This window comes from Gobio gobio, assembly GCF_949357685.1.
Source record: "Gobio gobio genome assembly, chromosome: 7".
In the NCBI taxonomy this organism is placed as follows: Eukaryota; Metazoa; Chordata; class Actinopteri; order Cypriniformes; family Gobionidae; genus Gobio; species Gobio gobio.
Window position 1 is genome coordinate 54,632,768 of NC_137103.1, and position 14,573 is coordinate 54,647,340.

At 37.8% G+C, this 14,573-nt stretch overlaps 1 protein-coding gene across 1 annotated transcript in view; it reads right to left on the reverse strand.

The window, feature by feature from the left end:
• The window catches only part of dpp10 (dipeptidyl peptidase like 10), an 86,071-nt gene extending 71,998 nt beyond the window's left edge, over positions 1–14,073 (reverse strand). Inside the window, exon 1 of the mRNA XM_079822432.1 lies at positions 13,771–14,073. Coding sequence (XP_079678558.1) covers positions 13,771–13,815 — 45 coding nt within the window. The 5' untranslated portion in view covers positions 13,816–14,073. The remainder of the gene's footprint in view (positions 1–13,770) is intronic.
• Between the last annotated feature and the right edge of the window lie 500 nt (positions 14,074–14,573).

Here is a 14,573-nt window from a genome sequence, read left to right on the forward strand (position 1 = left end):
AAAAGAACAGATTCCTAAGATTATATTCATAATATAATGTATGTCCTTGCAGATACAGTGATTAGAGAACGCGTTATACTCGTAGCTCAACAGCGGCCCTCTTCGATTGATTGGCTAGCAAATGAGCTGTCAATCTAGAACTAGTGGACCAATGGTGATGCTAAGACCCGCCCTGATTTACATGAAACTGTAATGGTGCGTTCACACCAGACGCGAATGAAGCGTTTTTCGCGAGTGATTTACATGGTAAGTCAATGCTAAGCCGCGTTAACCAATCAGGAGCTTGCTCTAGTAGTGACAACAATGAGGACAAAATCATATGTGGATACCCAGAGCTGTACGATACATCTTCATACTTTATAGAAACAGGAATAAAAAGGATTTTGCTTGGAAGAAAGTGAGTGAGGAGCAGAGTTAATTTTGATTTAGTTTTAGTCATAGTCTTTTGACTAAAATGCCATTTAGTTTTAGTCACCTGAATTGTTTTTAGTTTTAGTCTAGTTTTAGTCTCCTAAAATCTAATGAGTTTAGTTAAATTGTAATGCATGAAGCATTTAAGCATTACATAACCGACTGTCACTTGAACTGACATTTTGACATCATTTTGTTTTTGACATTAAGAATACACGAAAGAGCTCAATTCACTTTTTTGTCTTTTTTTAAAAAACATCTATATAGTTTTTATAACTTTGTATTTCTGTTTTAGTCAGTAGGCCATATCAGGTTAAGCTAAAGCTTCAAATAAGTTTGTTTATTTATTTATTTTAATTTCAGTTAACATTTATTTAATTTCAAGTAATTAAGTTTTTTTAAATGGTTTTAGTGAACTATTATAACCCTGATACTTTATTGAATATGTGTCAAATACTGGTCTTTCCTCCTGACTATCAATTAAATGGGAATTAAATTAAATATAGTTTATTGTGTAACCAAAAATTAATATATAATGCGTGACTTTTAATTATAAACAAGCTCGAAATATACCGGGACTCTTATTTTGAAATGTCTGCGCCTCTATTGCAGTTGCAGAAGCTCATTCAAGTTCAGATGAGGAGATAAAATATGCATTGTTACAACCGTCTAAAACATATTACTCTATAAACATCGTAAAGTAAACATTGTCATTATTCCTCAGCATTAGTTCATAAACAATCGCCTGTCATAAATGTGTGTTATTGATTGATTGAGCCGCTCTGGAGCTGGATTGGGGATGAGCCGTGTTTTCCAGCGGTTAGATCAGTTCAGATCAAATGTGCGCATCTGTTACACAGGACATCAGTTCTGACTGGATCTCTTCCCTAATCGTCCCTCGCTAACATTTTCGTCTTGTTTTTATTTGTTGACGAAAATGACAGTTGATTTTCGTCATAGTTTTTGTCATCCAACACTAGTTTTTATTTAGTTGTCGTCTCGTTTTCGTCAGTGAAAAAAGGTTGTTGACGAAAATTATTCGTCAACGAAGTCGGACAGTCTGGTAAGTTGTAAAAAATGCTCTTTACTCAATTTGAGCTATACATAGGGTGAATTCAGGCTGATTGGGACACTTTTTGCCATTAAGATGACTTGGAAAAAGTGTCCCAATCACCCTGAATTCACCCTATTGAGACTCCAAGCTAGCTAAAGCTGGCAAATTCAGCTTATTCGCCGTATTTTAAAACAATCCATGTCAGCCATTTCGCAACGAGACGAGACGAGCCGGCTGGCAGAAGCCCCTCCCATGACGCGAATTCACGTCTGTTGTGAAGTGAATATCACGCGCGAATGAAGCGAATAAATTCAAAATGTTCAAGCGTCCAACTACGCGCGAATAGCGCAATTTATTCGCGCAAGTCGCGTCTGGTGTAAACGCACAGTAACGCTGCATTCAAATTGGGCGACGCCCGTTAGCGCTTCTCATTTACTTTGAATGGGTGATGTCATGCGTTGCCGAACTGAATTGTGGGTTCTGTCGCGTCGCTTCACTCGCGTTGCAAGCGGCAGAAGAAGATTTCTCAACTTTTCAAGCACCAACACAGGCGTCATCCAATCAGATCACCCTATGCAAATACCCTAGAGCAGACGCTAGCCAATTGCGTTCATGCAACCCTAGAGCAGACGCGGCAAGTAATGTGATTGGCTGTTGTTACTATGACGGTCATATCAGCGCCAAGCTTCAGCCACGCCCTCCGTCAAGCGTTAACCAGTGTTGGGCTACTTAAAGGGTTAGTTCACCCAAAAATGAAAATTCTGTCATTAATTACTCACCCTCATGTCGTTCGACACCCGTCAGACCTCCGTTCATCTTCAGACACAAATGAAGATATTTTAGTGTAAAGCTGATGCTGAGAAAGGCTTCAGATAGGCCTCCATTGGCATTCAGTACATCTACACTCACAAGACCCATAAAAGGCACTTAAAACGTCGTTACAAAGTCCATCTCACCACAGTGACTCTACAATAATTTTACGAAGCGACGACAATAGTTTTTGTGCGCAAAAAAAATCAAAATAACGACTTTATTCAACCTCTTCTTGTCTTCCGTGTGTGCCTCCACAACGCATGCGCGAGAATGTGACGTAGATCCGGCGTTCGGGAATCCATGAAATGCACACTTAAGCCCGATTTTGAGAACTACACCGAGACCTAAAGCACGATCAATGTAGAATTCAACAGCTTAGATACGCGCGTCTTCCTCTGCTTGTAAACAAATCGCTTCTGGGTCATGTGTCCGAACGCCGGATCTGCGTCATATTCTCGCGCATGCGTCGTGGAGGCACACACGGAAGACAAGAACAAGTTGGATAAAGGTGTTATTTTGATTTTTTTTTTGCGCACAAAAACTATTGTCGGCGCATCGTAAAATTATTGTAGAGTCACTGTGGTGAGATGGACTTTGTAACGACGTTTTAAGTGCCTTTTATGGGTCTTGTGAGTGTAAATGTACTGAATGCCAATGGAGGCCTATCTGAAGCCTTTCTCAGCATCAGCTTTACACTAAAATATCTTCATTTGTGTCTGAAGATGAACGGAGGTCTTACGGGTGTCGAACGACATGAGGGTGAGTAATTAATGACAGAATTTTCATTTTTGGGTGAACTAACCCTTTAAACACTGTTGCCGTGGGCTATTTTTCATGTCTGTGGGTTGAAGCGACCCCAATAATGTGATATTTAGCCCCGGGAATGCAATGTTTTGCAGGGTAATCCTGCCAAAAAAATGCTGATTTTCCCCCCCGGAGCGAGATTCGGCTTGTTTTGGGCTAGTTTTGAGTAGGAATGGGGCGGGTTTTGTTTTGAAGACCTGGCAACCCTGGCGTTAACGCTGACATGCGCTGAATCATGAATTCAAAATGATCTGAATCGCACACGAAATCATGTTTTCTGCTCATTTTTTTTATTTTTTATTAATATGAGCAGAAAACATGATTTTGTGTGCGATTCAGATAATTTTGAATTCATGATTCAGTTGAGAGCAATCATTTTAAACTTGTTTAAATGTTTGATTCACGCTTATTATTTTTATTTCCGTGACCGTGTTGTTCGTTATTCTGGTCAACTTTGCATTGATTTTTCAGTTTTGTGCGTTATATTTTCAAATGTGTTTTAAAAATTTTGATTCACGCTTATTATTTTTTGATGCGTGACCGCAATACATTAGGCGGGAATCTGATCCCATAAAAGCGTTTTAACATTACAACAACAACAACAATGAGCATAACCGCATCCATTATCCCATTTTTGTGCATTAAAGCTCCAAAGGCGGCGCTAGGATTAATAATTGTCACAGATTCAACCAGGTGAACTATTTTAAAAGGGAGATAAAAGATCAAAAAAGGTGAACAGGAAGCTGCTAATGGTTCATAATGATGATTATAGCAGCGGATAACACAAACTGCTCTTGTGGTTTTGTGTATTTTCCTATGGTAATGTTATGTTCCTTGTTTGTTGCAGCTTTTTGATGGTTCAGGAGTGGGGCTGATGGCTATTATATGGCTAAGATAAGGTAGTCGCCGAATCGATCGTTTATATGTATTGTTTCTGTTTTAGAATGTGCTAACGTGTGTGTGTTTATTGTAGGACTACATTATCTGTTGATTTGAGAGTCTTGTACTCGACTGTGTTTATTTAATATGGTGTTAATGAGTTCTCAGCATATGTCGAGTCCCTTTTGTTCCACTAGGCGTGTGTTGGGAAGTGATGACATACGTATGGTCTTTATGTCATGAATGGCGACTACTGAGGTGTTTGTTTATATGTTTCTTTTTATGCACACATGTGGTGTTTTGAATGGATGCTGTGGTTTTGTGCGAGGGTTTCCATACAGTGGGTGAAGTATTATTCATGTTTTCACCCCACTTGTACCTTCTTTTGTTATTAACCGTTTCCGTACTGTAGTGTATTATGTTTTCTAAATAAAACTGCTGAAGCTTTTGTAGTAAAATCATCTTGACTGCGGGTTCATTTGATATCTGATATGCCTGTGAGCTCATTCAGTGGGCAAGGTTACATTTATATAGCATCTCTTAAAGGATTTACAGAGAGATATACATGTGTGCAATCACCACACATAATAGAAGTAAGATAATAAAGCCAAATACAACAATAACTCAAGGAAAGGCCCAAGTGAGCAAACAAACCAACATAGTGAGAAATTGATCCAGAGGTTTAATACAAATCTACTGAAGCGACACCAAGCGGCTCCTCCCGCAGTTTCTCTTGAAGCCGATACGGAAGTGACTTAAACTGCAGTTCATGGACTGGCCACTAGAGACAGACTCCAGAAGGAGCAGAATCTCATTGAGCTCATGTTAAAATGCCCAACTTTACAGCAGAAGAACACATGTTTACAGTCTGGGACAAACTGTGCTTTTGGTCTGTACGGCTAATTTTGCCCTTCATGACGACTGTGAGGGGGGTGAATTATTTTATAACTCATTAGTTTGCATTATATAAAGTCTTAAAATTCTGCATAATTAAGGGCGTGGACACTTTGAGTGACAGGTGGATTGCCGATTGTCTGCTGTCTGTTAGTCGTCACATGTGCGATGACAAGATGGCGACGGCCAGCTCGATCCTACTTTACGCTTCAAAACTGCTCATCAGAATCCTATGGGTGAGGTTACGGACACTAGGCCCATATTTTTTTACAGTCTATGAGTGACACGCAAACAATGATTGAATGAGTGAGTAGGTTACCATATTTTTTATTTTGTATTCATTTCATACAATAGTGACAAAAAATGATGTCCTGGGGCCTGTTCTTCGTACGTCGCTAACTCAGTTAGCTGGATTTGATTGTTGACGATTTGACATGATCTCGGATTGGTTGGTTCTTCGAAGCTCATCCTGGACTTGCTGTCATAGCAACAGGTCCGTAAGCTCAAACCTGCTCGAGCTGCTTATTTCATGTAAACAGGATTAGATCGCATCTTGAGGTGATACTTAAAATCTGTCCCAGCCACTGCTACTTTATTACAAGAGTTCATTACTGAACCAGGGGCAATAATAATAATTTAAAATAATAATAATAATTAGGGCTGGGCAAATTAACGCGTTAACGCGGGCGATTAATTTTTTCAGCTTAACGCATTAAACATATTTAACGCAAATAACGCAGCGTCCGTTTTTATATCCATTTTTGCTTAGCGTTACATGATCATCACGCTCCTATTCATGTAAATGCTTCCAAGCGTGACAAGACACAAGCGAACGCGCTGTATGCCAATGTCCTGTGTGTGTGTGTGTGTGTGTGTGTGTGTGTGTGTGTGTGTGTGTGTGTGTGTGTGTGTGTCAGTGTCCTGTCTGTGTGGATGCGTCTCATGTCAGCTAATCAAGGGACACACACACACACACTCGACGCATAGATAGACTCGCGTCAGTTTCCTGCTCACATCGAGTTCTCTTTTGCTCTTGAACAAACAATAACACAGAGGATTTTGAGTATTCTCATATTAGGAGTCTTAAATTAGTTAAATAGAGTCTTAATGAACTTAAAGAGTTGTGAGGAAATGAGATGCGCGGGACAGCGTGAGATCCACGGCTGTTCTTAAAGTGACAGTAGCACTGATGATGTCATTAATGTTCATCAAAGAACAACGGGAACAGAGAAAATTTTAGCTTTAATGATGATTCATCTATATTTTATTCATTATTTATGCAGTTAAGAAAGATAACTATTACATTTCTGTATATGTATAACAGGGAAGGCCATGGGTAAATATAACATTTATTATTTTGGGTTTATGTAAAGATTGTTTTAAGTTCACTTAAATTAAAAGTAGTTTTTTTTAAAGCCTAATAAATGTTGAAATTGGGAGCTTTCAGTTATACTGTAATGTAACGTCATTAATGTTTCATAGACACTTTAGTATCAGTGATACTGGCCTTCATTCATAAAAATATGACAATACAACACATATTTAAAATATGCTGTCTTTAAATTGTTTATACATTAATTTGGAGAGTAACTGAAATTATTACAATATCAAAATATTAAAAACGTAAAATATTAAAAACTTGCGATTAATCGCGCTTAATTACAGAAAAAAGTGTGATTAATTAGTTAATTTTTTTTAATCGATGCCCAGCACTAATAATAATATAAAAAATGTATATTGTTTATGTATATGATATTATAATGTTGTATATAATAATATAGACACAGCCACTTGATTGAGCGATTTTTTTGTGATGGAATAATTACTTTATAATTGTATTGGAGGTTTACACACATGTTGTACAGTTAATCTGAGCCGTGCATTAATTTAAGTGATGACTAATATTATGGGATGGCTTGATGCAGCGCAAGAGAGGATAATTTGATCTTGACCCTTGAGAAACTTTAATACTGTCACGTTACAAATCTGCTCCAAATTGAATTAAAAATTAAATTACAACATTGAAATAAAAATGTAAAGGGTGTACAAATACTGTATAAAATCGTGAATATAAATAATTGGTAATCATGTTAAAAAAACATTTATAATTTATCTATTATAACTTTTATGTTGGTTTGGTGGTTTGGCTGTTTCCTTATAAAGGTCCAGAAATTCGTGGGGTTTTTATTGTATAATTTGTCAAATTTTTTGCCAGGTGGCTTTTTAATTATATTATGTCATTACGTTGCTGTCTTGACGCCAGCCAATCGCTGCATTGCTGATCGTGGTTTCGAGTATCGATGCTTCTGATCTTAGATCATTTAATCCAGATATTTTAATCCAATCCGCAAATTCGTTTGAAGAACCAAATTAGCCAGAGATCAGTTATCACGATTAAAAGATCTGGGATCTGTCAAATCATCTTAGATGTAATAAGCAACGTACGAAAAACGGGCCCCAGAGGGGATTTTTGGATATTTGTTTTTGATGACCCTACAAGTTCAATTAAACCAATCAAAACACAGGGGCATTTTTTATATTTCCCCCTGTGGTGAAAATCAAGGATTTAATGTTTATATGTCTATGTGGTGTTTTTAATATGCTTTAAGAAAAACCATGTGAAAATTCATAAGTCAACACCATTCCTGAGTATTTTCTTTTCTTTTAGCACATACTAAATGAGGCAAAGGTGCAGAGTTATATTCAAGCTATTTTAAGGCATGAATTATTATTTTTTTCAGGGAAAAAAACATATAAATACGTCATTTTTGGTGATCAAAGTGTCAATTATTGACTACAGGGATTTTAAATATTTTAAATATGAGGGGAAAACAAAACACCAAGCTTGGTTAGGGTATTTCTGACTAAATTATTTGGCAAAAAAGGCAAACAGGTTTTCATTTACTATGCAAAAAGAAAAGAAAAAAGCTTGCAGGAAAAAGCAAACAATCAGTTATTAATATTTCAGTGGTTCTCCTGTTTTTGCATGTATTCATAATTTATTTGTATGACAGTCATGTCAATTTGAGCCCAACTACACAATAAGGTTATAAAATCTTTAACACATTTTGAATAAGATTTGAATAAAATGTCCATTTTACTAGGATGGACATCACTTTTGGCCACAATTGTATAGTTAAGGGCAATTATTGGATTGCATTAATATTGGGAAAATACAGACTCTATGTAATTGAAATTATATTTAAAGAACGATAAAGAATGGGAATCGTCAGTGCCCCATTCACACAATGGACGATAACCTTTAATGATCATTTTAATTGAATGAGAATAGCAGACACGAGCGAATATTAATGAATGCGAGCAAATATAATTTAACCCAAGAAAAGTTTAAAATAGTGCTAAAAAGGCAAACTTATATGTACAGTAGGATATATACATATGAATCGATACTGATCGAAATGATATTTGTGCCAATCACACCTAATACCCCACCCAAATCTCACCCAACCCCAAAAATGAAATTATTTTTAAAGCTACACTGTGTGATATTTTCCCCCATCTAGTGGTGAAAAGGTATATGACCATCCAGTGAATATTAGTTTCTCTTCCTCTCAATTCCGATTTCGTTTTAACTCCTACGGTGACCGATTTAGTCCAAGATTAACATGGCTTCCAGTTCGACCTCGTCCACATTCGACACGGTGCCATCGAGTGTTAAAACGCCAAAGGCGAAGCTTGAATTTACAGGTATGTCCCTCTTTGGCTAATGTACTTTCAAGATGGAGGGGCAACATGGCGACCGGCATTCGAACCCCTCACCCGTATGTATTTTCAATGGCATATTATAAACTTACGAGAATACTTTATTACTAGTAAATAAACATTAATGAGCACATATATTTTTGAAAGAACTAAGTGTTTTTAGCTAAGAATAAACTAAAAAAGTTACACAGTGTAGCTTTAAAGAACGATAAAAAATGGGAATCGTAAGTCTCTTAAGGTCCATTCACACAATGGACGATCACCTTTAATGATCATTTTAATAAAATGAGAATAGCAGAGTCCACACCGCAACTATACCAATAATGTGGGGTATAATATAACAACTGATAGATGATAAAAACACTGACAGCCAATCAGAATCCATCCTGCTTTAAAGAGCTCGAGCATTTAATAGAACAGAACAGATATAGTTATTAAAGTGTGAATGGGACCCTAACAGACACTTTCTCCTATTACTTTGGATTTAAGAGAAGACGACTAGTGGTTAATAAGGCATTGTGAGAGTAGAGGAAGCATTTTTATGCAGATTTTTTCTATTGTGGCTTGAGACATGTGACCTAAAGCTCATGTCATATGAATCAGGACATGCTTGGAAGGGTGAATGTTCATCCCCGGTGTGAAATGCATTATTTCTATTCAAAATCTTCATTCGTTTTTGGATGTGAAAGAGCCTTTACAGCTGCCACTCAAATCAATAACTCCAAATAAATGCCACATTCTCTAGATTAAAAACCCCATAATAAAAGCAATCAAAACCCGGAATGTGAAGGCCAGCTGTGAAGATGAACAAGGCTGCATGTTTTATTCTACTCTAGATAGATAGACTGAATAGAATTGCAGTTACATCAAAGGTCTTTCTCTTTTAAAACGTTGCATGAAGTTGAGAGAGAGACTCTAGCGATCGCTCTGAAGACGCACAGGTGTCAAACAACAACACACACAACCTGCAGCAAACACTTCAGCATGACCGCCTCACAGCTGACACACTCGCTCTCACGTCAAACACAAATATCTTTCAAACTGGGGTTCAAAAACTGGGATTTTTCTAGAAAAGACTAGAAAAAAAAATCATTAAAACAGTTAAAAATACAATAAAAACAAGACAAATTATTCAAAAGAGTACACATAAAATAAAGTGCAATCTGTTCAACCCAATTGCTGGGTTAGTCCATTTTCAACCCAACTTGGGTTGTTTTTAACCCAGCATTTTTTAGTGTGTCCCTTTAAGGGAAATTTTTTGGGGGGATAACAATACATAACAAACACCGTTATGATTGCTACACTGAGTAGAACAAAATATATAATAAGGGGTCTAAACTCATTTTAGATTTATAATATGAATTTTGTTGTGTATAAATTGAGTGTTTATAAAAAACTGATGCCTTATACATTTCCCTCACACAGGGATGATCATATCTGTGGCATCTAAAAGATTGAAAACCCCTGCAATAAACCATGTTAAAGGGTTAGTTCACCCAAAAATGAAAATTAGCCCATGATTTACTCGCCCTCAAGTCATTCTAGGTGTGTATGACATTCTTCTATCAGACGAATAAAATCAGAGTTATATTAAAAATGCCCTGTTCTTCCAAGCTTTTTAATGGCAGCGAATGGTTGTGTCGTTTTTGAAGTCTAGAAAAGTGCATCTATCCATCATAAAAGTGCATCTGTCCATCATAAAAGTGCATCTGTCCATCATAAAAGTGCATCCATCCATCATAAAAGTGCATCTGTCCATCATAAAAGTGCATCAGTCCATCATAAAAGTGCATCTATCATCACAAAAGTGCATCTATCCATCATAAAAGTGCATCTGTCCATCATAAAAGTGCATCTATCATCACAAAAGTGCATCTATCCATCATAAAAGTGCATCTGTCCATCATAAAAGTGCATCTATCATCACAAAAGTGCATCCATCCATCATAAAAGTGCATCTATCATCACAAAAGTGCATCTATCCATCATAAAAGTGCATCAGTCCATCATAAAAGTGCATCCATTCATCATAAAAGTGCATCTATCATCACAAAAGTGCATCTATCCATCATAAAAGTGCATCTGTCCATCATAAAAGTGCATCTATCATCACAAAAGTGCATCTATCCATCATAAAAGTGCATCAGTCCATCATAAAAGTGCATCTATCTATCACAAAAGTGCATCAGTCCATCATAAAAGTGCATCCATCCATCATAAAAGTGCATCTATCCATCATAAAAGTGCATCTATCCATCATAAAAGTGCATCTATCCATCATAAAAGTGCATCTGTCCATCATAAAAGTGCATCAGTCCATCATAAAAGTGCATCTATCATCACAAAAGTGCATCTATCATCACAAAAGTGCATCAGTCCATCATAAAAGTGCATCCATCCATCATAAAAGTGCATCTATCTATCATAAAAGTGCATCTATCCATCATAAAAGTGCATCTGTCCATCATAAAAGTGCATCTATCATCATAAAAGTGCATCTATCATCATAAAAGTGCATCTATCCATCATAAAAGTGCATCCATCCATCATAAAAGTGCATCTATCATCACAAAAGTGCATCTATCCATCATAAAAGTGCATCTGTCCATCATAAAAGTGCATCTATCCATCATAAAAGTGCATCTGTCCATCATAAAAGTGCATCTATCATCACAAAAGTGCATCAGTCCATCACAAAAGTGCATCTATCCATCATAAAAGTGCATCTGTCCATCATAAAAGTGCATCTATCATCACAAAAGTGCATCTATCCATCATAAAAGTGCATCTGTCCATCACAAAAGTGCATCTATCCATCATTAAACTGCATCTGTCCATCATAAAAGGGCATCCGTCCATCATAAAACTGCATCTATCCATCATTAAACTGCATCTGTCCATCATAAAAGTGCATCTATCATCATAAAAGTGCATCTATCCATCATAAAAGTGCATGGATAGATGCACTTTTATGATGGATAGATGCAGTTTTATGATGGACGGATGTACTTTTATGATGGACAGATGCAGTTTAATGATGGATAGATGCAGTTTTATGATGGACAGATGCCCTTTTATGATGGACAGATGCAGTTTAATGATGGATAGATGCACTTTTATGATGGACGGATGCCCTTTTATGATGGACAGATGCAGTTTAATGATGGATAGATGCACTTTTATGATGGATAGATGCAGTTTTATGATGGACGGGTGTACTTTTATGATGGATGGATGCACTTTTATGATGGACAGATGCAGTTTAATGATGGATAGATGCACTTTTATGATGGATAGATGCAGTTTTATGATGGACTGATGCCCTTTTATGATGGACAGATGCAGTTTAATGATGGATAGATGCAGTTTTATGATGGACGGATGCCCTTTTATGATGGACAGATGCAGTTTAATGATGGATAGATGCACTTTTGTGATGGATAGATGCAGTTTTATGATGGACGGATGTACTTTTATGATGGACAGATGCAGTTTAATGATGGATAGATGCAGTTTTATGATGGACGGATGTACTTTTATGATGGACAGATGCAGTTTAATGATGGATAGATGCAGTTTTATGATGGACGGATGCCCTTTTATGATGGACAGATGCAGTTTAATGATGGATAGATGCACTTTTATGATGGATAGATGCAGTTTTATAATGGACGGATGTACTTTTATGATGGACTGATGCCCTTTTATGATGGACAGATGCAGTTTAATGATGGACAGATGCACTTTTTTGATGGATAGATGCCCTTTTATGATGGACAGATGCAGTTTAATGATGGACAGATGCACTTTTTTGATGGATAGATGCACTTTTATGATGGACAGGTGCACTTTTATGATGGACAGATGCAGTTTAATGATGGATAGATGCACTTTTATGATGGACTGATGCACTTTTATGATGGACAGATGCAGTTTAATGATGGATAGATGCACTTTTTTGATGGATAGATGCACTTTTATGATGGACAGATGCAGTTTAATGATGGATAGATGCACTTTTTTGATGGATAGATGCACTTTTATGATGGACAGATGCCCTTTTATGATGGACAGGTGCACTTTTATGATGGACAGATGCAGTTTAATGATGGATAGATGCACTTTTTTGATGGATAGATGCACTTTTATGATGGACAGATGCAGTTTAATGATGGATAGATGCACTTTTTTGATGGATAGATGCACTTTTATGATGGACAGATGCAGTTTAATGATGGATAGATGCACTTTTATGATGGACAGATGCCCTTTTATGATGGACAGATGCAGTTTAATGATGGACAGATGCACTTTTATGATGGACAGATGTACTTTTATGATGGACAGATGTACTTTTATGGACTTCAAAACAGAAACAACCATTCACTGCCATTATAAAGCTTGGAAGAGTTCGGTTCTGATTGTGTTCGTCTGATAGAAGAATGTCATACACACCTAGGATGACTTGAGGGGAGAGTAAATCATGGGCTAATTTTCATTTTTGGGTGAACTAACCCTTTAAGGTTGAAATGAGTTGTCATATTTTAATTCCAAAATATTGCAAAAAGAACAAATTCTGTCTGTGAGCCTTCAGCTTTTAATATGGGCTATTACTGATGTCAGAACAACATCAAATCACATTCAAAAATAAGCCCTTGATCACTTTATGCGACAGCTGTTCTCGTCCAGCTCTGTGGCGTGACCTGACAGCGTCTCGAAGCAGCTTTGATGAAAAATTCAGCAGCTATTCGCTCTTATGTCAGAGAAAGCCGCGATCAATTATTCACAGACGCGCTGTCGCGCCGTGTTTAACGCGCGAGGGTTCGCGGCACGGACAGGTGACGCGCGGGCCCGAACCGAGCAGACACGCGCGTGCATCGATTCTCAATTACAAGCGTCACGAGAGAGAGAGAAAAAACTGACACTCGCGATTGACAGCTTGAAAAGAAGCGAATGAGGCGATTAAATGAACACGACAGCAAAATTGTTTTATATATTTGTTTTATTTGCTACCGGTGATGTCATGAATGTACTGACAGAACGAACGAGAACGGCCGTTGGATTCGTGCGCGCGCGCGCGCGATCTATTACCTGGGAAGAAAAAGCCGTTACAAATCAGTTAAAAAGCGGGCACGCGTCTTTTTTCTCTGTGTGTGTGTGTGTGTTTAACGTAAGAAGATGCCGTTCGTTACCTCATCCTGCGGATTCGGTCTCTGCTGCTCTTTGGTGGCCGTCATGGTTTGAATCCCGTTTCAGATGCCGCTGAGAGATGCCAAAAATACCCAAACTGGCGATTCTAGCGCCGTTTCCAGGACTGCAGAATCGCTCCTCCGTGTGAGTTTCGTCCGTGGAGGAGCGCGCGCGGCGTTTTTGGCATTCCACCGCAGCAGCGCGCGGACAGTCTAACGGAAGCGTGATCGATCGTTGCGAACGATGTGTGCTGATTCCGAGCTCGGTCGAATTGAAACTGACAGGGGGGAAAAACGGACGCGGGTGAGAGCGGCGCGCGCACTGATGCTGCGCTCGAGGGGCGGGAGGGTTCGCCTTGATGACGCGCGCGAGCCCGTGACGGACAGACAGCACCTTGAACAGCACGAGAACTCAAGGATATCGCATTCATCAAATAAATTAATACATTCCGCATTAATAACAGCTTGACTGTGACACCTGCAGTCAAAGCCTGAAGAACATGTGAGTTAATAAAGGGTCAAGCAAAAGCGTGACCTCGAGACTTCAGAATGACATCAACACACAATTACATAAAAGAGGAAAACCATTCATGTATTTGTGAATACGGCCATTTAATATGAATAAAACCATATGGGTGTGACTTCATGTAACTCTTTATTTAAAAAATGATGCAATTTTTCAGATGTCTTTCTGGAAATTGGCACTTTTATGATGGATAGATGCACTTTTATGATGGATGGTTGCACTTTTATGATGGATAGATGCACTTTTATGATGGATAGATGCACTTTTATGATGGATAGAT